At 46.8% G+C, this 23,156-nt stretch overlaps 1 protein-coding gene across 6 annotated transcripts in view; it reads right to left on the reverse strand.

Moving 5' to 3' along the window:
* The window catches only part of MCC (MCC regulator of WNT signaling pathway), a 321,225-nt gene that overhangs the window by 248,595 nt on the left and 49,474 nt on the right, over positions 1–23,156 (reverse strand). For all 6 annotated transcript variants that reach the window (XM_045022358.1, XM_045022361.1, XM_045022360.1 and 3 more), the window contains exon 3: positions 337–548. In XM_045022358.1, coding sequence (XP_044878293.1) covers positions 337–548 — 212 coding nt within the window. The remainder of the gene's footprint in view (positions 1–336; positions 549–23,156) is intronic.

The raw sequence follows: 23,156 nt of genomic DNA on the forward strand, positions 1-23,156 counted from the left end.
ACTGTGCTACCCATTTATTTTCCATAAGTAAATGTTTTCACAAGCTGGCTATGTTTTCTAATTAAATCTGTATAAGTTAAAAACTTCAGCTAAATGCCTTACGGAGTATACCAAATCCTTTTTGCTGAAAGCAAGTCCTCAATTATACAAGTAATTTCTAAATACTTCTCATTATTTGCAAAGCTGAAAATTTAATGACGTGGTAAATGAAAATTATAGCAGCCTGATAGTTCCCTCGTGGACCATGACTCAAAAGTTTACTATATTCGAGCTGGGTGGGGGGGGGGGGGGCGGGGAACCCTGAAGAGCTTTATAGTGAAGATAAAGTGTACTTACAGTGTTGGCAAGCTCTAAATAGCTTCCTCCAACTGAGTTGCTAAGATTGGAGGCCTGCGTTAGCAATTTCTGCAGAGCAGCTTGTTGACTCATACTGCTGCCTCCATACTCCAAGAACTTCTGTAGGGTAGAATGGCTCTGCAGGTCAGGACTCTGAAGGTCTCTTGCACCAGAATCATATTCCCAGCTTTCTCTAGCACCTGATAAGGCACCTGAAATGTAGAAACAGAAAAGAGATTCAACTGTAATCCTATAGCAAATTTACAGGGGCTAACATACCCTCCGCCCCCTAAAAATATCTAGTATAGCAGAAATCAGAGTGTTTATGGGACAAAGTATTGATTTTCAAGGCACAGGAGTCAAAGATAAAAGCAGTTTTTCATACAATATTTAGAAATATTACCTACATCTGTAAATAATAGGGAAAATACTATTTATTAGTATGATGGCAGAAATAAATCCAAGTGCACATCATCATAAAAATAGAGACAGAGAGAGAGAGAGAGAGAGACTATCCAGTGATAAGTTTATCAAACACCTGTGCAATTTATCATACATCTATGACCGTATTCCCTCCCCTAGCCATCTCCTAGAATTTATTTTAACAGTCCAACCCCCTGTGGTTTTTGAAAACCAACATAAGAATCACCATATTGGATCAGACAGATGGCCCAAGTTTCCTAGTATTCTGTCTTCAACCAGTGCCCAGCACCAGCTGCTTCAGAGGAAAGTGCACGAACCCTTGCATTATCCTACTTCTGACTAATCTGCCATCCACACTGGGTGTCCTCCTAATCCCTTATAGCTAGAGACTAGCTTAAACTCCAAAACTTGAGGTTTAATACCTCTTCCATAATTTGTTAGCATTCTTGGGTATTCTTGTCATCCAGATAAATATCCAAACCCCTTTGAATCTTGTTACGTTTTTAGTCTCAATGACTTCCTGTGGCATCAAGTTCCACGGTTTAATTATGTGTTTGAAAAAGTATTTCCTTTTATTGGTTTTGAATTCTCAACCTTTTAATTTAATTGAATGCCCTCTTTTTCTTGTGTAACAAGAAGGACCAAATGGAAATTCCTGATCTATCTTCTGTAATATAGGCAGAATTGGATGCAACACATATAGTTAAAGTTGCCTACCAACTTCCATTATAAAACCCTGCTTTTGGTGGCTTATAACTTTGCAAGAAGGTGGGAATGGGCAACAGGGTATGGATCACTTGATGATTACCTGTTCTGTTCATTCTCTCTGAATCACCTGGCATTGGCCACTGTCAGAGGACAGGATAGGATACTGGGCTAGATAGACTTTTAGTCTGACCCAGTATGGCCATTCTTATGTTCTTAAACTGTTTGGGCTTAATCTTTTCTGCAATGGGTATCTGCCTCAGACTGAACATTTTTTGTAAGTTACAGATGAAACAGTTTAGCCATTTCTGATGATTGGCAAAACAATGTATTTTTCTGTAATGTTAACAAAATTTAAACAGTTTCATTTAAAAGCTCTAGAGCCTCCATGCTTTGAGCAGCAACTTGAAATTTATTACCATGGTGTCCCTGCTCAAACTTGGCCAAGTTATAAACTTCTGTAAAATCTCAGTTCGCACATTCAGTAGAGGTTTGTTAGAGTTTGGCAGCTAAATTCCCAAGATTCCATACCCACTACACTGCAGTACATCTGCACTGAGCATGCTCCAACCCCAAACAGCTCCCAACTTGACAACCAAACTGCAAATATTTTATTCCCACAGAGTGACTGACCATGCTCCAGCCCAGGACTCCAGGGATTTAACAGGTATTTTCCTCCTATTTGGGGCCACTGTTGCACCAGAAGAGAGCAGGGAGACACTGTCTTTTGTGCTCTCATTGCTCCCCCTGGTTACTTATCGAGCCCTCAGTTTGAATACCATACAGCAAATAAGGTCTGGGACCACATAATGAATGACAAAGATAAAAACTACTAGTGAATAACTGCCCATTCAGTGAGCACCATCCTTCCTGTGCGCTGAATGTGGCAGGGGAATTGTGGGGAAAACGGTGGAGCAGAATCTCAGCCAATTAAGTCAATGAAACCATGACAATCTACACCAGCTGAGGATCTGCAACCAGAATGTGATCAGGTAATTAAAGACGCACAAGGGAACTAAATTCAAGTTGCACAGCCAACCTCATTGTTTGCATTTCCTAGCTTCTGAGTGCCTGATTTTGCAACCTTAATAATGTACTTTTAACCATTTTAATGTAATCTAATATACTTTCATAGTGTCCCCATGTATTAATCTTCTTTCCAAGGTAAACAACTGTAATCTTTTCAAGCTCTCTTGAATCATTTCTCTAATCATGAGCCCTCCTCTAGTTCTGTAATGTCCTTTTCAAGATGGGGTGACCAGTACTGTGCAGAGCATTCTATATGCGGCTGCTCTGCTGATGTAATTAATGACATTATAATGATTGCTGTATTATTCTCCAATTCATTCCAGGTGTATTCCAGCTTCATGTTTTGAGGTAAACACTGCCAAATTAAGTGTAAAAATGTAATAAGAAAAGTCAAAAAGGAGTTTGAAGAACAGCTAGCCAAAAACTCAAAAGATAATAACAAAATGTTTAAGTACATCAGAAGCAGGAAGACTGCTAAACAACCAGTGGGGCCCCTGGATGATCGAGATACAAAAGGAGCGCTTAAAGACGATAAAGTCATTGCAGAGAAACTAAATGAATTCTTTGCTTCAGTCTTCATGGCTGAGGATGTTAGGGAGATACCCAAATCTGAGCTGGATTTTGTAGGTGACAAATCTGAAGAATTGTCACAGATTGAGGTGTCACTAGAGGAAGTTTTGGAATTAATTCACCCAAGAGTTCTGAAAACTCAAATGTGAAATTGCGGAACTACTAACTATGGTTTGTAACCTGTCCTTTAAAATCGGCTTCTGTACCTAATGACTGGATGATAGCTAATATAACGTCAATATTTTAAAAGGGCTCTAGAGGTGATCCCGGCAATTACAGACTGGGTAAGTCTAATGTCAGTACCTGGCAAATTAGTTGAAACAATCATAAAGAATAAAATTGTGAGACACATAGAAAAACAAATTGTTGGGCAAAAGTCAACATGGTTTCTGTAAAGGGAAATCATGTCTTACTAATCTATTAGAGTTCTTTGAAGGGGTCAACAAACATGTGGACAAGGTGGATCCAGTGGATATAGTGTACTTAGATTTCCAGAAAGCCTTTGACAAGGCCCCTCACCAAAGGCTCTTACGTAAATTAAGTTGTCATGGGATAAGAGGGAAGATCCTTTCATGGATTGAGAACTGGTTAAAAGACAGGGAAAAAAGGGTAGGAATAAATGGTAAATTTTCAGAATGGAGAGGGGTAACTAGTGGTGTTCCCCAAGGGTCAGTCCTAGGACCAATCCTATTCAACTTATTCATAAATGATCTAGAGAAAGGGGTAAAAAGTGAAGTGGCAAAGTTTGCAGATGATACTAAACTGCTCAAGATTGTTAAGACCAAAGCAGACTGTTAAGAACTTCAAAAAGATCTCCCAAAACTAAGTGATTGGGCAACAAAATGGCAAATGAAATTTAATGTAGATAAATTTAAAGTAATGCACACTGGGAAAAATAACCCCAACTATACATACAATATGATGCGGGATAATTTAGCTACAACTGATCAGGAAAAAGATTTTGGAGTCATCGTGGATAGTTCTCTGAAGACGTCCACGCAGTGTACAGCAGTGGTCAAAAAAGCAAACAGACCACTGGAATCATTAAAAAGGGGATAGAGAATAAGATGGAAAATATCTTATTGCCCTTATATAAATCCCTGGTATGCCCACATCTTGAATACTGCGTACAGATGTGGTCTCCTCATCTCAAAAAAGATATACTGGCATTAGAAAAGGTTCAGAGAAGGGCAACTAAAATGATTAAGGGTTTGGAATGGGTCCTATATGAGGAGAAATTAAAGAAGCTAGGACTTTTCATCTTGGAAAAGAGGAGACTAAGGGGGGGGATATGATAGAGGTATATAAAATTATGAATGATGTGGAGAAAGTGAATAAGGAAAAGTTATTTACTTGTTGCCATAATATAAGAACATGGGGCCACCAAATGAAATTAATGGGCAGCAGGTTTAAAACAAATAAAAGGAAGTTCTTCTTCACACAGCGCACAGTCAACTTGTGGAACTCCTTGCCTGAGGAGGTTGTGAAGGCTAGGACTATAACAGGGTTTAAAAGAGAACTGGATAAATTCATGGAGGTTAAGTCCATTAATGGCTAAGGAATGGTGTCCCTAGCCTCTGTTTGTCAGAGGGTGGTGATGGATGGCAGGAGAGAGATCACTTGATCATTACCTGTTAGGTTCACTCCCTCTGGGGCACCTGGCATTGGCCACTGTCGGTAGACAGGATATTGGGCTGGATGGGCCTTTGGTCTGACCCAGTACGGCCATTCTTATGTTCTGCCCATAGCTACGTCTTGAGTCGAAGTCTTCTTGAGGTATCTGCAATGATTCCCAAGTCTTTTCCCTTAAATTATCCAGTTAATTTAGAATGCTCACATGCAGGAAGATGTGTAAAACGTCTTATAGATCTATAGTTGATCAAGTATGAAAGCAGTGGGTCAGGCCTGAACTTGAATCAAGGTGGAGTAACGATACTAAAAACTACAATGTGTATAGTACACACTTCTTTATTAAAATTGAAGGTGGCTGCAGCTGCTCCATTTAATAAAAATTAAGTACATCCATCTGGTTCCTAACAAGCTGCCAATGTAGCCCCTCAGTTAGGTGAAGTGTGGGTACTGCTATAGTAGATGAAACAGTTCATTGGTATGGATAAGGTCTTTGACCTCTTATTTCTTTTCAAACACAAACCAGAAATAATTTTATGAGTGCTAGAATAAATAACTTCGCATCAGACACAAGTTTTCATTCAAATAAGATAGCCAGATAGATGTGTATAGAACATCGCAGATTTTGGATAATACATTTTTACTAGATTATTTTGCTCTTTTTGTAGAAGCATTCCACCCTACACTTAAGTTCTGGCTAGAATTCCATAATCAGCTAGACCATGGTCTGTCTCAAAATAAATCATGGTCTAAAAACCACTAGCATTGTTACTATAACAATTTTGCAGCTAAATGATGCTGATAGACTAGAGAACTCTCCAGTGAACACAGATTGAAAAGTAATTCATCTGAGAAAGTGAACTGATTAGATTAATGTAGGAATAAACTGGCATAAAGTCAGGAAGCAACAGAGAGTCGCAGTCTTATTCTACAGTTCAGAGTTTTTTGCTTATGTATTAAATCAAATGTTACCGGATAAAGCTACCACTCTTAAAAAGGGCCATATCTCCATCCACAGGTGCTCAGCACTTGCTGAGTGCATAGACAGAAACTGATTCCAATGGGAGTATCAGGCAATCCCAGGCACTTCCCAGGATTTAGTCCATACCCATTAAAGCTATTTATTGGGAAGATCTCAATGAACTACTTTAAATAAGCCATCCAATAATAGTCACTGTTTTACCATATGAAAGACTGTGTCCACCGAATTCTCCCATACCCTAATCCATGAATAGTTCCAATTAGCAGAAAGGTACCAGTTTGCCCAAGTTCAGCTCTCCTGGAAATACTGAAGACTGGCCCATTAGCATCAAGTTATTTCCCAAGAAGCAAATGGATCTTCCTGTAATATCTTCAAGACTGACTGCTTTGCAAAAGCCTCAGATGCTGCCACCAGTGAGGACACAAGCATTCCAGTGGTGCCTGATGGACATATTTTATAAAATGAGACCTACCAATCTATTCCGGTCATAAGCAACAGCCTCTCATTCAAGCCTTTAAAAACAGCTACTCATCTTCCATAGCACTTTTAATCCCTAGATCCCCAAACACTTCATAATGGTGGGTATCATTATCCCATTTTACATCTGAGGTAACAAAGACATAAAAAGATTAAGTGACTTGCCCAAGCACACACACAGTAAGGCAGTGGCAAAGTAGACACCAGAATCTAGATCTACTTGACTCTTGGACACTATTTTCAATCCACTAGGCTACCCATAAGCAATTATAAGTAATACTATCAGGTTAACTCTAATGGACTGTGTTCCTCTAAAATATCCATTAACATTCAAAGAAGGCATTTATCAATCAGTGATCATTAATTACTCAATAAAATGCCAGTTAGACATAAATGAAATAATGATCAGCTAGGAAAAAAAACAAGGAGCTTATAAATGAGATAATACAAAATAGGTAAAACATAAGTGTGCCAGCGACATAATCAAGTATAATAAAAGCTTTATACTGGTGTCTGCATGGAGCAAAAATGCATGGTGAGTTGATTCGAAAATATACATATATATTTTCCCCTCAACTCACTAGAAGGGGATATACCATAAAGCTAATATATAATAATCTCATCTTAAAAGGAAATAGAGCTAAATGAAACTAACTCATCAAAACAAATGGTACTCTCCAAAACAAGAACTCACAAGAGAGGCGTGAGGTCTGGTCTATACTGCAGAACAGGTACTGGTATAACCAAAAGGATTAGATACTGCTTTAAACTAATACAGTTTAAGAATGCTTTAAACTGATTTAACTGCATATATATTTTAGCAGTTCGCACCAGTGTAATCTCTTTAATAATATAAGTGCAAGTTGTCCAAAATAGACAAGCCCTTAAATGTTTCTGTCAGAGTAAGTCCAAAATATATTTTCAGGAAATGTGAAGTGTACTAGATGTGGGTACCACTGCCCTCTAGTGGCTGGACTACAGAAAATAAAACCCCTAACTGCCAAAGAAGGTTTCCCTATAGCTGAGTAGCAGAGGCCAAAGGCTGTGTTCTATCCATCTCCCAGGATCCATGTGAACTAAACATATGAGATGACCATTATTTTGGCATGTGCATGACTATGGAGTTAACAGAGTAGACTGTATATTATTCATTCTTGCTTGTATGGAGCTAAAATGACTTATCCTCTGTAGTGTATCTGTATATTAATTCAGACTATTATTCAGACTGTTTTGTTCTGTAAAAAGACTAATTACAAATACACCCCCATTTATTTATTGGCTCAATAATGCCATATCTGTCATGGTTATATACAGACTAGCTCTCCTCTACAGGGCAGGCACAATTACATTTTCAATCTCACAGGTCTCATTCATGATACTATGCTGTCTTGATTTTGGGAGGAGGGAGGCAGGGCAACAATTACCATTCAATTTTAAGATACACCTCTACCCTGATATAACACTGTCCTTGGGAGCCAAAAAAATCTTACCGTATTATAGGTAAAACCGTATTGTAATCGAACTTGCTTTGATCCGCCGGAGTGCGCAGCCCCGCCGCCTCGGAGCACTGCTTTACCACATTATATTGGATCGCGTTATATCAAGGTAGAGGTGTATTTTACAATTAAAAAGCACAAACACTGTGCTCCTTATTTAAAACGGATAAATAAGTGCAAGCGTAGATATAAATGAAAATGCCTTTTTCCATAACAATATATAATTTGGGTTTTACCCCAATTTTTCCACTTTGACTAATTCCTCCACCCCGCCACAAAACCAAAATGTTGATTTTCAAATACTGTCCTCAGAGATTATGCATTTTTGATATCTTGGCTTCTTGCTAGGGAAATAATTAGGTTGCAAAAACTTAGATTTTACTGCTCAACTAGTATTGCACACGTACATACATATAATCAGCACACCCAAATCCTGTGTTTTATAGTAATAGCCAGAGGGAAGAGAGTGGTAAATATGATGAGTTGGAGAGAGGAAGGGAGTGCATTTGTGGGTAGGTGGGGGTAATGTGGGGGTTTTACATGGAGTGAATAATTTCCTCTTTTCTAGAGCTTTACATCTTCAAAAGATATGTACAATCCTCACGACACCCCTGGTAAGTAGTAGCCCCATTTTAAAGATCAGAACACACAGACACAACTCAAGTGATTTGCACAAGGCTACACAGAGAATCGATGGCAGAACTGATATAAGAGTTCAGCAGTTCCTGGATCTCTGAGAATCATTCTTAATAGAATTTATAAATCCCATAGTAGTTCTGTTTGCTACATGGATGTAAGTAACCCTCTACAATAGCAATCAGCAAATAGTAGGGAACTGATGTCAGTAATAGGAGTATACGTATACAAAAGCCTTCAGACAGAGATTCCTAGATAGTGAGCACACGTGTAAATTAATGCTGTTATTGCCACAAGTCAACATAAAATGTTATTTGTACAGTATTTATTTCAACCAAGTAGCTGAACGGAGTACTCCAGCCCTATCTGGAAGTACACTTCAAAGGTTTGGTCCATGGTATTTGGGAAACAAAGAAGATACCCTGGCACCCTTCATTGATTGAGTAAAAGGACAGTGTTCATGCTTTACCCAGGCTTGGCTGAAAACACTGAAGAGAACTTTGGGTGAGATAAATTTCTTTAGACAAGAGAGTAATATGTCCGTTAAATTTAGTCTCTAGAAGGCGCGTACTGCTTTTGTTTTACATGTAACCATTTCTTGCCGATATTCTTATTTGCTATTACTTGAGTCTCTAATCTTTGATGATAAACTTATTCTTGTTTTCACTATAAATATATCTAAGTGACGTGGGGTTAAGCAAAGTGCTGGTCATGAGCTCAATCTTACAACCTGATGTGTACTGTTCCTTTGGGAACAGCAGGCCTGGTCATTCTGTGTGCGTTCAGTGGATAAAGGGCTGGGCAATGCAGGGAACACTAAGGGCCTGGGGATTGATGTGAGTCTATCACTATCTGTACAGCAAGAGCAAGGCTTGAAGAGGCCTGGATGGCAGTGTTTCTGCTGCCAGTGGCTGTTGGTTTCAGAGAGCTGATCCACAGCAGCCAGAAATAAGACTTCCTCATGCTAAGGGCAGGTGTTGGTAAAGCACCTCGCAATCCTGGGTACCCTTGAGGAACATGACAAGTACCTACAAGCAATGCCATCAGGAATAATCACCCAGGAGTGGTTCACTCTGTGTTAAGATTACCAGCCCTGGCCAGCCTCCACTGAGACTAGTGTCTTATTTCAACCAGCTGCCAATCTCCCTCAATCACTGAAGTGCTGGGCAATGGTGCTGTGATGGGAAGGAGTCCCAGAAGTCAACTGAATTTCACTCTCTTCTAGGGATTTTGACTGATTTGTCTAAGACGAGGGACTGGACTGAGCATTGCAGAAGAGCAGATGCCTCTCATGACCATCTAAGGCCACGTTTACACTACAGCTTATGTCAGCACAACTTATGTCACTCAGGGGTGTGACTAAACCACCCCCCTGAGCGATATAAGTTACATCCACGTAAGTGCCGGTGTGGACAGCGCTATGTCGGCGGGAGAGCTTCTCCCACTGACACAGCTAACACCTCACGCAGAGGTGGTTTTATTATGCCAATGAGAGTGCTCTCTTCCATTGGCACAGAGTATCTACCAGATGCGCAGCAGCGGCACAGCTACATCAGTGAAGCTGCATGTGGGACAAGCCCTAAGCCCATCAACACTGTCAGGTCTGTCAGGCAACTTAGTCAAGTGTGGCAGACCCTGCTGAGAGCTAAAGCACTTTGAGCACACGCTTCTATCCATCCTTCACTACAGAAAAGAGACCATCCACCGGGAGCAACCAATGCAGCAGTCTCAGAGCCATATCATGGTCTGCAACCTCACTGTAAAACACAAGTAAGACACTAGTAGAGGTCTGATGTTATTGATGGTAGCTCTACACCAGCTTTTCAATGATCTTGTTCAAGAATAGTAGATACGATGACAAATGATAAGATTGTGGTACTAATAGCTTTCGAAGCACCAGCCAGTCACTACATCATGTGCCAGGGAGCCCAGTAGACTCCCCTCACTGAAGGAGCTATTGACTGAATCAGCAGAGGACCTGGGACCTCATCATTGCTTTTTATGAGGTGTCAGTCACATGTAGTGTTTGAACTTCCCTAAGGACTTTGGACAAACGGTCTAACTTCTGGTTAAGAAATGGACACAGTACACAGCTCTCAATTTCTGGGAGCCAGAGTGCAACCCAGATCCTAGGAATGCACTCTGTATAGCAGGGAGAGAATTTCTCACTGCATTAGGTGAAGGGGCTGAGGATGTGGAAAAAGCAGTCCCATTTGTCAAATGAGTTCACAATATGGAATATTTTAATCAATCAGTCATGGCTACGCAGTCAATAGTGTATACAAATACAGTAAGTATCTTTTTGCATCTCCCTTGTGGCTATAATAGGAATGCAAGAATTCCTTGTGCCATAGTCTGTCAGGTTCAACTTTAAGGTTATTAGTGATTTAATAGAGTTCAGACTGGCAGCTGAGAGATGAAAGGCTCCACATCCTATCACGAAACTCCTGAGCCATCCAGTCTGCCCTTTATTTACCTCTTTGTTGCTGCCATGTCCCTTACTATCCAAGGTTTTAGACTGACTCATGAAGACTTCTCCCACCAGCGGATAATCTGACTGTAAAAATGGCTATTTTCAGCACACCAATTTCCTCTTTGGCAGTTCTTTATTCAATAGGTAAGATATGACTATTGAAAATTAACATCATTCTTTAATAATCTTCAGGGGGCAGCAAAATGACAATGGTGGCTGTGACACAGAGACTCCTTAGCAAAGGGTCCTCTGTTCTTTATAGACAACTCTCACCTCAGACCTGACAAACTCACTACACCAAACACATCTTACAAGATACTTATGCATAAAAAGTAACATGAGATATCTACAGAAAGCTCATAACTTGTCGAGATTCATAATCATTGTGGGATGTATCTACAGGTAATTGTGATGGTTTGCCCTCCTTAGGATGCCACCTGATGTGCTGAGATACCACTGAGCCCGCCTCTTATGCCAGCCTAGGCACCCTTTTTACCTGTCTTTCTGAGCCAGGCTATTAATCTGCCTCCAGCACATACACAAGCAGGGCCACACTGCAGAATGACACAGACACTGAGATCAACTCTGGGAAGTCTCAGCTTAAGGGACTTGCCCAAGCACTCAGGTGTCCACCTAACTTGGAGTGCAGACCCAAACATATATTATGAAATCCGCCTCCTCCCTCAATGTAGAGGAAAGTATGCACAGCCTCTTCCCACCCAGTTATGAATTGCACAAACTGGGTTATATTATAAACAAGAAATAAGTTTATTAATTACAAAAGGTGAATTTTCAGTGAATATAAGAGATAGACAGAACAGAGCAGATTACTGAGCAAATAAAACAAAATATGGACACTAAGCTCAATATACTTGAGGAACAGGTTACAAAATGTAATTTCTTACCCTAAGTGTTGTTTTAGGCAGGTTGCAAAGTTTCTGTAGCTTAGAGTTCCAATTATATTTCTTTTCAGACTGGACCCTGTCTCAGCCTTGGCTCCCCTCTTGCCTTCCCTTAAGGTGTCTTTAGCAGTCTTTCTTCTTGGGCAGACAGGCCATGGAGAGGAGTCCTGTTTGCCTTCCTCCCCACCCTTAAATAAGGTTTACATAAGGCAGGAATACTTTGTTTTCAAACTTGAACCCCCTCCCCTTTTAGTGGAAAGTTAATAAACATTATCTTGAACTTCTTGTATTAGGTGACAAGACCACCTGACCTAGCACTGTCATAGCCTCCCAGGAGGGAGAGAGATTAGTATCTTCACAGTCTTGTTATTCCTTCCTAATGGCCCATCAAATTTGGTGGCCTGTCCTTTGGTGTGTGTCTTCCCAATACACACCCAGTTGTAACTGTTACATAGTTCATATTCCTAACTTCAGATACAGAAATGATACAGGCATACACATTAGATAACTACATTCAGTAAATCATAACCTTTCCAATTATATCCTATATGAGCCATCTTGCGTGCAGTACATCTCACTTATGTCACAGACATATCTTAAGCATATTTCCATAAAGAATATGGAGTGTAACATCACAGTAACATTTAAGGAACAATATATTTAGATTGTAAGTATGATTTATAGACTTGGAGTAGAAATTAGTCACCAGGAGATAATGTGGCTTGGAGATTGCCCATTCAGTCAGGAAGGAGTTGTCAGCCCATCCTCTTGGGCCAGTGATGCAATGCAAGGCTCAACTGTTTAGGCCCCATCTACACTGGCAAGTTTTTGCGCAGTAAACTGTTTTTCTGTGCTGTAACTCCCGAGGTGTACGCACTGCTAAGCCACTTAGTGCACAGAAACTGCGCAGTTGTAGCACTCTTAAAAAAAACCACCCCGATGAGAGGCATACAGCTTTCTGCGCCAGGGCTACAGTGCTGCGGTGCCAGTGTAGACTTCATGGTGATTACAGCGCTGCGATTGGCTTCCAGGAGGTGTCCACAATGCCTGTTCTCACCTCTCTGGTCATCGGTTTGAATTCTACTGCCCTGCCCTCAGGTGACCAACTGTCATCCCCACTCTGTACATTCCTTTGCAAATTTGAAAGTCTCCTTCCTGTTTGCTCAGTGACGTTTGCAGTGGTCTCAGCACATCTTTCCAGGTGGCCAGCCTGCTCCATGCACCAGGCAATGCTGAGCTGCTGGACCTCATGGGCATTTGGGGAGAGGAAGCTGTGCAGTCCCATCTGCACTCCAGCCGTAGGAATTATGATACCTACAGACAGATTTCACAATGCATGATAGAAAGGGGGAATGACCGGGACACAATGCAGTGCAGGGTCAAAGTGAAGGATCTGCGGAATGCTTACCACAAGGCACGAGAGGCAAACTGCCACTCCAGTGCTGTGCCCACGAGCTGCTGGTTCTACAAAGAGCTGGACGCGATACTCGGTGATGACCCATCTCCACTGCGAAGGCCCCTATAAAGATACTTTGTTGGCTCATGTGCCAGTCGAAAGTGGACCGAGCCAGGAGGATGAAATCTTGGACAAAGAGGGTGAGGGGGACCCAGAGGCAGAGGATGGCTCGGAGGCCAGAGATGCATGCAGTCAGGAGCTCTTTTCTACCCCGGAGGAGCCTAGCCAGTCACAGCAATCGGATCGTGGCAAAGCGCGAACAGGAGAGGAGGCCCTTGGTAAGTGGATCTGATTTGGGGAACTCCTGAAGCGATTTGTTGGGGGGCAGGAGGGTTGCAGAAAGCAGGCTTGTCTCCCACCGCACGCCTATTCTGAGCAGCGGAACAGGCTGTTGATAGACTTCCTCACTTCATGGGAATCTCCCTCAGAGATCTCCAGGAAACTCTCATGGAGATACTGGGCAATCTGCTGCCGCAGGTTCCTCGGCAAAGCTGTTTTGTTTCTTGCCTCACTAACGGTAACTTTCCCATGCCACTGTGCCATCACGAGGGTGGGGGAACCATTGCTGCCAGGGAGGAAGCCACAGGCTTGGAGAAGACCCTCCCTTGATTCCCTGCTCACCCTCAGCAGTGAGTTATCTTCCATAATGATCACATCCTGTGGAACGTGTGGGGACAGGAATGATTATCAAGCTGCCCCTACAGTGCTGGCTCTCCCCAAGAGCCACGTGCCCAGTGAACAGCAGGGTCTGGGAAGAGTGATTCACCCTGCCCCTGCAGCTATTCACCATCTTGGGAGTCTTGAGGCTCATGTGTGCTTGCCTGGGGTCAGCCAGTTAGTGACAAGTGTGTGAGTACTGGCTGTGTTTTAAAGCACTGAATCAGTGTTGTCTGTGTTGCAAACAATACTGCTTCTGTAAAATGTTGCATTTAAACTTCACGGAGATGACCTTGGGAGGTCAACCTCCCTTATTGGTGGCAGAACAGCTGTGCAGAATTAGAAAGTGGCCACGAAGAACTAAGGAGGATTTTTTCTGAGAGGTTATGATGCACTCCGCCACTGAGAAACAGGAATTGAACGAGTAGCAGGATAGCAAGAAGAGGGACTGAAAGGAGAAGGTGGCACACCAGAAAGAAGCCACGGAGCAGCTCTTAAATGTTATGGAGTGCCAAGTGGACACGCTCCAGGCGAAACTAGCTCTTCAAACTGAGCAGCTCTGCAACTGCCCTCCCCTGCAGCCGCTGTCACAAAACTCTTTCCTATGCAACCCCCCACACACACCACCACCACCACACTGTTATCAACCTTTCTGGCTGCACGCTCTACCCACAGCATTCCACTCCTCCCTTCTCACAGTCCAGCAGTGTGGACTCCCACTACTCACTGCACTCAATACCCGTCCCTCTAAAGTTTGGCCCTGCTGAAGTACAGCACCTGCTGCATTGTACTCCAAAGAAGAAGGTTGGGTATGATCCCTGGACATACACATATCTGTAGGCATCTCGGGACCCCTCTTCCTCTGGAGACCTTCCCTTCCCTCCTCCACCTCCCTGCTGATGTATTTTTGTCGTTTGACTCTCTCCTCTGGTTGTTGTCTTTTAATAAAAGAATTGTGTTGGTTTGAAAACAATCTTTATTCTAATAAGTGAAAGAAAAAAGAGCACTGCAAAGCAACATACAATTACGTTAAGGCCCTTTCTTGCATCATATGCACCAATCACCTCCTAGCATTACAAGGACTGCAATCCCGAGCATAGCAACAAATATTAGTGGCTTTCAGCTTCAAATTGCTGCCTCAAAACCTCCCTGATCCTTATGGCCCCGCGCCGTGCCCCTCTAATAGCCCTGGTCTCTGACTGTTGAAACTCGGCCTCCAGGCACCGAGCCTCTGTGGTCCAGCCCAGAGTGAAGCTTTCACCCTTCCCTTCACAAATATTATGGAGCGTACAGCACGCGGCTAAAAGCATAGGAATATTGTCATCGGCCAGGTCCAGCTTCCCACACAGGCATCGCCAGGGGCTTTTAAATGGCCAAATGCATGCTCAAGAGTTATTCTTCACTTGCTCAGCCTGTTGCTGAACCACTCCTTGCTGCTGTCAAGTTGCCCTGTGTACGGCTTCATAAGTCACAGCATTAAGGGGTAGGCAGGGTCTCCCAGGATCACAATGGGCATTTCGACTTCCCCTATGGTGATCTTCTGGTCTGGGAAAAAAGTCCCTGCTTGCAGCTTCCTGAACAGGCCAGTGTTCCAATAGACGCGTGTATCATGCACCTTTCCATACCAGCCTGCGTTAACGTCTGTGAAACATCCACGGTGATCCACAAGCGCCTGGAGAACCATTGAGAAAAGACGGTTACTCACCATTGTAACTGTTGTTCTTCAAGATGTGTTGCTCATATCCATTCCATGTAGGTGTGTGCGCGCCGCGTGCACATTCGTTGGAGACTTTTACCCTAGCAACTCAGTGGGTCGGCTGGGTGCCCCCTGGAGTGGCACCACTATGGCCGCGGATATATACCCCAGCCGACCCACCCTCAGTTCCTTCTTGCCGGCTACTCCGACAGTGGGGAAGGAGGGTGGGTGTGGAATGGATATGAGCAACACATCTCGAAGAACAACAGTTACAACGGTGAGTAACCGTCTTTTCTTCTTCGAGTGCTTGCTCATATCCATTCCATGTAGGTGATTCCCAAGCCTTACCTAGGCGGTGGGGTCGGAGTGAGACGTGACTGAGTGCAGAACTGCCGAACCGAAGGCGGCATCGTCTCTAGACTGCTGCACCAAAGCATAGTGTGAGGTAAACGTGTGCACCGAGGACCAGGTTGCTGCTCTGCAGATCTCCTGGATCGGTACGTGCGCCAGGAAGGCGGCCGAGGAAGCCTGAGCTCTCATGGAATGGGCAGTGAGGTGGCCCGCCGGAACATGGGCCAAGTCATAGCACGTGCGGATGCAGGTCGTGAGCCACGATGAAATCCTCTGAGTGTAGATAGGGATGCCTTTCATACGATCTGCTACTGCCACAAAGAGCTGAGGGGACTTACGAAAGGGCCTGGTGCGATCGATGTAGAAGGGAAGTGCCCTGCGGACATCTAAGGAATGTAAGCGCTGCTCTCGGGGAGATGCGTGAGGCTTTGGGCAGAAGACCGGGAGGAAGATGTCCTGATTGGTATGAAAGGCCGAAACCGCTTTAGGCAGAAAAGCGGGATGCGGCCTTAGCTGCACTTTGTCTTTATGAAAGACCGTGTAAGGAGGGTCTACAGTCAGGGCCCGTAGCTCGGAGACCCTGCGGGCCGAAGTAATGGCAACCAGAAAAAACCGTCTTCCACGAAAGGTAGAGAAGAGAACAGGTTGCCAGCGGCTCAAAGGGTGGCCCCATGAGCCTGGTCAGTACCAGATTGAGGTCCCAGGGAGGGGCGGGGCGACGGACCGGAGGGTAGAGGCGTTCCAGCCCCCTGCGGAATCTAATCACCAGCAGGTGAGAGAACACTGAGTGTCCACGTTCGCCAGGGTGGAAGGCGGATATGGCCGCTAAGTGCACTTTCAGGGAAGAAATAGCAAGGCCTTGTTGCTTAAGGAACCACAGGTAGTCCAAAATGGCCAGAACGGGAACCTCCATGGGTACCAAAGTACGTGACTCACACCATAACGAGAAGCGCTTCCACTTGGCCAAGTACGTGGACCGAGTGGAAGGTTTCCTGCTGCTGAGCAAGACGTGCTGCACAGGGGCAGAGCAGCGTAGCTCAGAGGCGTCTAGCCACGCAGGAGCCACGCCGTGAGGTGGAGAGCGGGGAGGTCCGGGTGGCGAAGAGTCCCGTGCTCCTGTGTTATGAGGTCCGGGCAGAGGGGGAGGGTGATCGGTGGGGATACCGAGAGGCTGAGCAACGTGGAGTACCACGGTTGCCTGGGCCATGCTGGGGCAATCAGGATCAGGTGAGCCCCGTCTTGCCGGAGCTTTAACAAAACTTTGTGGACTAGAGGGAAGGGGGGAAACGCGTAAAGCAGTTGGTGCGTCCACTGGATGAGGAACTCGTCTGAGATCGACCCTGGAGAGTGCCCCCGGAACGAGCAGAACGTTTGGCACTTCCTGTTCGCGCGTGTCGCGAAGAGGTCCACCTGGGGAAAGCCCCACTTGCAGAAGATCGTGTGGATAATGTCCAGTCTTATGGACCACTCATGGCACAGGAAGGATCTGCTCAACCGATCCGTGAGAGTGTTCCGAACTCCCGGGAGAAAGGAGGCCACCAGGTCGATCGCATGAGCCAGGCAAAATTCCCACAAGTGGATGGCCTCTGCACAAAGCGGGGAGGAGCGAGTCCCGCCCTGTTTGTTTATGTAGTACATGGCCGTTGTGTTGTCCGTAAGGACGGAGACACAACGGCCGGACAGAGGCCTGCGGAACGCCTGGCAGGCTAGACGAACTGCTCTGAGCTCCCGCACGTTTATGTGGAGGGAGAGCTCCTCTGGTGACCACAGGCCCTGGGTGCACAGATGACCTAGGTGGGCTCCCCAGCCGAGAGAAGACGCGTCTGTCATCAAGGACAGCGTTGGTTGGGGCGGGTGAAAGGGCAGTCCCGCACAGACCGTGGAGGGGTTCAGCCACCAGTCGAGGGACCGAAGTGCACTCAATGGAACGGTGACCAGGGTGTCCAGCGAGTCTCTGGCCGGGCGGTACACTGAATGTAACCATGTTTGAAACGGGCGGAGCCGAAGCCTGGCGTACTTAGTGACGAACGTACACGCCGCCATGTGCCTTATCAGAGTGAGGCAGGTGCGGACCGAGGTCGTAGGGAAAGCACGAAGGCTGCGGACAATGGACGTCAACGCCAGGAACCTTGGCTGAGGGAGACAGGCTTTGGCCCGAGTGGAGTCCAAGGTCGCTCTTATGAAGTCCAGCCTCTGTGTGGGAACCAGAGTAGATTTGTCCGTATTGAGCAACAGGCCGAGATTCGTGAACAGGGACAATGCCACTCGCACATGTTCCGCGGTCTGTTCTCGAGAGACCCCCTTGAGGAGCCAATCGTCCAGGTAGGGGAACACGTGGAGCCCTTGGCGACGGAGGTGGGCGGCCACCACCGCCATGCACTTCGTGAAGACTCAAGGTGCTGTGGAGAGGCCAAAGGGTAGGACTGCAAACTGGAAATGGCGATGGCCCGCTACAAAGCGGAGGTATCGTCTGTGTGGAGGAAAGACAGCTATATGAAAGTAAGCGTCTTTCATGTCGAGGGCAGCATACCAGTCCCCGGGGTCCAAGGAAGGGATAATGGTCCCTAGGGAGACCATGCGGAACTTTAACTTTACTAGAAATTTGTTGAGGCCTCTTAGGTCGAGAATCGGCCTGAGACCCCCTTTTGACTTTGGAATCACAAAGTAGCGGGAGTAAAAGCCTTTGCCCCAGTCGTTCCGTGGAACCTCCTCTATCGCTCCGATATTGAGGAGCGTTCGGACCTCCTGTAAAAGGAGGTGCTCGTGAGAGGGGTCCCTGAAGCGGGACTGGGAGGGAGGGGGGAAAGGCGGGGGTGAAGCAAACTGGAGGTGGTATCCGTGCTTCACAGTGCGCAGAACCCAGACATCCGAGGTCAAGAGGGACCACGCCAGGAAAAAATAAGATAGGCGGTTGGAAAAAGGGGGGGAAGGATCCGAGACAGGAAAAGGTATGCTGCCCCCGGGCGTGCCTTCAAAAGGACGACTTTGGGTCCGACTGCGGCTTAGAGGAGCCGCGATTCTGGCCAGACTGAGGGCCCGAATATCGTCTACGGCCTCCTCGCCCTTGGCGTCTATTGAAATCCTGACCCCGTCGGGGTACAAAGTACGGACGGAAATGCTGAGGGCGGTAGGTGCGTCGCTGGGTTACGGGAGTGTGCATACTCAGGTTGCGCATCATGACTCTGCCATCTTTTAAGTTCTGGAGTCGAGAATCGGTTTTGTCCGAGAACAAGGCACTGCCCTCGAAGGGCAAGTCCTGCAAGGTGTACTGAAGCTCGGGTGGAAGAGTGGAGGCCTGGAGCCAGGCAATGCGCCACATGGTGATTCCGGTTGCTATAGACCTGGCCGCGGAATCCGCCATCAAGGGAAGCCTGCAAGGAGGTCCTTGCCACTTTTTTCCCTTCTGCTAGGAAGGCTTTATACTCCTGGCGGGAATCCGAGGGAAGCAATTCCTGAAACTTGTCCATTTCAGTCCAGGTGTTGAAATCGTAACGACTCAGCAGGGCATGCTGATTGGCTACGCGCAGCTGGAGGGCGCCCGCCGAGTATACCTTACGGCCCAGAAGATCCATACGCCTGGCCTCTTTAGATTTTGGCGCGGGGGCCGGCTGGCCATGACGCTCCCTGTCGTTAACCGACTGAACGACCAGAGAAGAAGGAGGCGGATGCATATAAAGGTATTCATACCCTTGGGATGGCACCATGTATTTCCGCTCGACTCCTTTCGCCGTTGGCGGAATAGAAGCTGGCATTTGCCACAACTTATCCTTTTTTGCCTGGATGGTCTTGATAAAGGGTAGAGCCACCCTGGTAGGCGCGTCTGCCGACAAAATGCTGCAGACCGGGTTGTCTACCTCTGCGACCTCCTCCATCTCGATGTTAATGTTGAATGCCACTCGTCTGAGGAGGTCTTGATGTGCAGCAAGGTCCAGTGGGGGAGGGCTCGTGGACGACGCGCCCGCCACCGCCTCGTCCGGTGAGGAAGAAGAGGGAGCACCGGGTCAGAGGACCTCCTGGATGAGCTCCTCCTGTTGGGGCTCCTGCTCCAGGTGTTCAGGGGACGTGGTGGTAGGAGGCGGCTGAGCATCCGTACCAGCTGGCGGAGGGCGACTCACTGTTGCCTCTGGGGCCCGACATTCGGCAGGGACCGTCCGAGATGGAACTATGGGAGCCCCTTGGGTGTCCAAAAGCCCAAGGTGTCCAAAAAGGCCACTGCTGAACTGCTTGCGATTCAGAGTGGGAGTCGTGGAATAAAGCCTCCGGCACATCTGCTTCCCGATCTTGGGAGTAGAGGCTACCTGCCCGGGACGAAGCCGAGGGATGTCGAGAAGGCCACGGTGGAGCAGATAGGCCTTGGGCAGATGTTCCCACCGACCTGGTGCTTTTGCGCACCGGGGAACAGTGCCGTGAGGTACTCCGGTGCCGCGATCTGGTCCGGGACCTGCGACCTGGACGGTGCCGGGAGGTCGACCGTGATCGAGAGCTTCAGCGTTGAGAGCGGCTCCGAGTGGAGCGGTGCCGGTAACGGTGCCGAGACCTGGAACGGTGCCGAGAGTAATACAAAGGCGACCGGGAACGGGAACAGTGCCGCGAGTCCGACCGGCGTCTTGTCAAGGAGCGGTGCCGGGACTGCGAGCGGCGGGACGACCGTGAACGGTGCCGAGATCTTGAACGGCGACAGGACCGTGATCGGGAGCGGTGCCGGTCCGGGGCACCGACTGAAGGTGGACGGATCAGGGCCGGCTTTCCAAGCGATCGGACTACCCGCACCGGCGGTGCCAGGGGTGGCGGCGGTGCCGCATCCAAGATCGCGATCAAGTCCCTCGCCACTTCACAGACTTCCGGCGTGGATGGGACAATCAACTCAACCGTGGCGGGTGCCGGGGAGATAGGTGCCGGACTCGACGGCCCTTGGCGAACCGGAGTTGACGGCAACGGCTCAGCAGACACTACTGTGGCTGCAGGCACCGGCCGGTGCGTTGGAGCCGTGCCCTCTTGCCGCACCACGGGCGGTGCCGGGTCGGCAGGGGTCTTAGGCTTTCTCGCTTGCGGCAAGAGCGAGCGGCTGTGGCCTGACTTGGAAGCAGGCGTCCGGTGCCGAGGAGTAGACGATGCACCGGTTCGGCCCGGTGCCGAAGAGCCGCTTTTCGGTTCCGAAGGGGGAGTGCTCGGTGCCGAGGACGGAGGGGTTAGAGCCGCCTCCATGAGGAGTTGTTTAAGTCTAATGTCCCTCTCTTTCTTTGTACGAGGCTTGAACGACTTACAAATTGGGCACTTAGCTGTTAAGTGCGACTCCCCCAGGCACTTCAAGCAGGAGGAATGTGGATCCCCCGTCGGCATCGGGCGATGGCAAGCCGAGCACGGCTTGAATCCCGGGGAGCCGGGCATGAGCTCCGGCCCTGGGGCGGGAAGGGCCTAAGCCCAGAACCCGACTAACTAACTAAACTCTAACTAATCAACTAGAACTAACTACACTACCTAAATTAACAACTTAGAGAACTATATACACAAATAGAATAGAAAATTGAGAGAATGCTAGGGAGGTGGAGGTCAGCTACGCTGCACTCCACAGTTCCAACGACCAACACGGGCGGTAAGAAGGAACTGAGGAGTGGGTGGGTCGGCTGGGGTATATATCCGCGGCCATAGTGGCGCCACTCCAGGGGGCACCCAGCCAACCCACTGAGTTGCTAGGGTAAAAGTCTCCGACGAATGTGCACGCGGCGCGCACACACCTACATGGAATGGATATGAGCAAGCACTCGAAGAAGAAATACCCCTTACGATTAACTTACTCAGTGGCTAGGTGGTCTGGTGCCAGAATTGGAATGTGCGTGCCATGTATTGCCCCTCCGCACTTAGGGAAGCCCATTTGTGCAAAGCCATCCACGTCATGCACGTTGACCAGCGTCACAGTCTTTTGGAGCAGGATGCAATTAATGGCCCTGCACACTTCCATCAACACGAGTCCTATGGTCAACTTTCCCACTCCGAACTGGCTAGTGACCAAACGGTAGCAGTCTGGAATAGCCAGCTTCCACAGTGCAATTGCTACGCGCTTCCCAATGACAGGGCAGCTCTCATTCTTGTGTCCTTGCACCACAGGGCTGGGATGAGCTCATCACACAGTCCCATGAACATGGCTTTCCTCATACGAAAGTTCTGCATCCACTGCTCGTCATCCCAGACACGAATCACAATGTGATCCCACCAGTCAGTGCTTGTTTCCCGAGCCCAAAAGTGGCATTCACTCCGTGAAAGCCACAAGTACACAAACAGTTGAAAGATGGCACCAAATGCGGACGAAAGCACAGGGATTGCTGGAATACGAAGCAATGCATTATGGGGCATTGGGACTGGACCCAGGATGCCCAGCAACCCCCTCCACCTTCTCGCAAGTCTTAGCAGCAAAAGAGAAAGAGGTGCTCTGTGGGATAGCTGCCCAGAATACATTGTTCCAAATTGCGCTTCGAGTGTCACAAGTGTGAACATGCTATTGAACAGGCAGCTTTCAGTGTGAACACACAACAGTGGTTTTCCTTCTGTGCTCTCTGAGTAGCACTGTAACTTTGCCACTGTAGACGTGCCCTAAGACTTTCAAGGGAAAACCCTCAGAGGCAACTGCAAACAATCAAAACCACTTACAGGTTAAAAAAAACAAAACAAAAACACTACTACAACAAGGCAGGGGTTTGCCCTGTCTGTGAACAGGAACAAAAGACTGGTTCCAGTACAACACAGAGGAGTGAGAGGGCCTCTGGATTCATTCAAACCCCTTGAGGAGTGGGATGTTTTCATGAATGTTTGGATCTTGGTTCTTGTGAAACTAGCCGGCTTTGTAACAGAGTGCATTTGGGGGGAAACCTACTTTAATTAGCTAGGAACGGTAGCTATTAATAAGTGGGACCCAGGATTGCGTTTTATGACTTTGTTTTGTATTTTAACCATTTGTTTCCATCACTTTCTCATTTCTACTTAAATCTTTACCCTTTCTTAAATAAACCTAGTTATGTTTTATTGTCAGTGCTCACAAGTGTTGTGTGGTTTACAGGAGTGGTGGATTTAAGGTAAAACTGGTAAACTGGGGTACTCTGCACATTTGGGGGCAGAGGATCTGGAACTTTTGAGAATAGCTAGTGTCAGGAGCTCGATATCACAGGGGACTGATTCAAAGGGACTAGGGACAGGGGTACACCCACTGTTAACCTGCAAGATGAAGATGGGGGGGGGCATGACCCAGAAGAAAGTGCCTGAGTGGCTGAAAGGCTGGTGGTGTTATTGGAGGTGACTCTCAGTCCTGGGTACTCCAAGAGCAAGCCCAATGGCATGCATTAAAAT

The sequence above is a fragment of the Mauremys mutica genome, chromosome 6 (genome assembly GCF_020497125.1).
Source record: "Mauremys mutica isolate MM-2020 ecotype Southern chromosome 6, ASM2049712v1, whole genome shotgun sequence".
Taxonomy (NCBI): Eukaryota; Metazoa; Chordata; order Testudines; family Geoemydidae; genus Mauremys; species Mauremys mutica.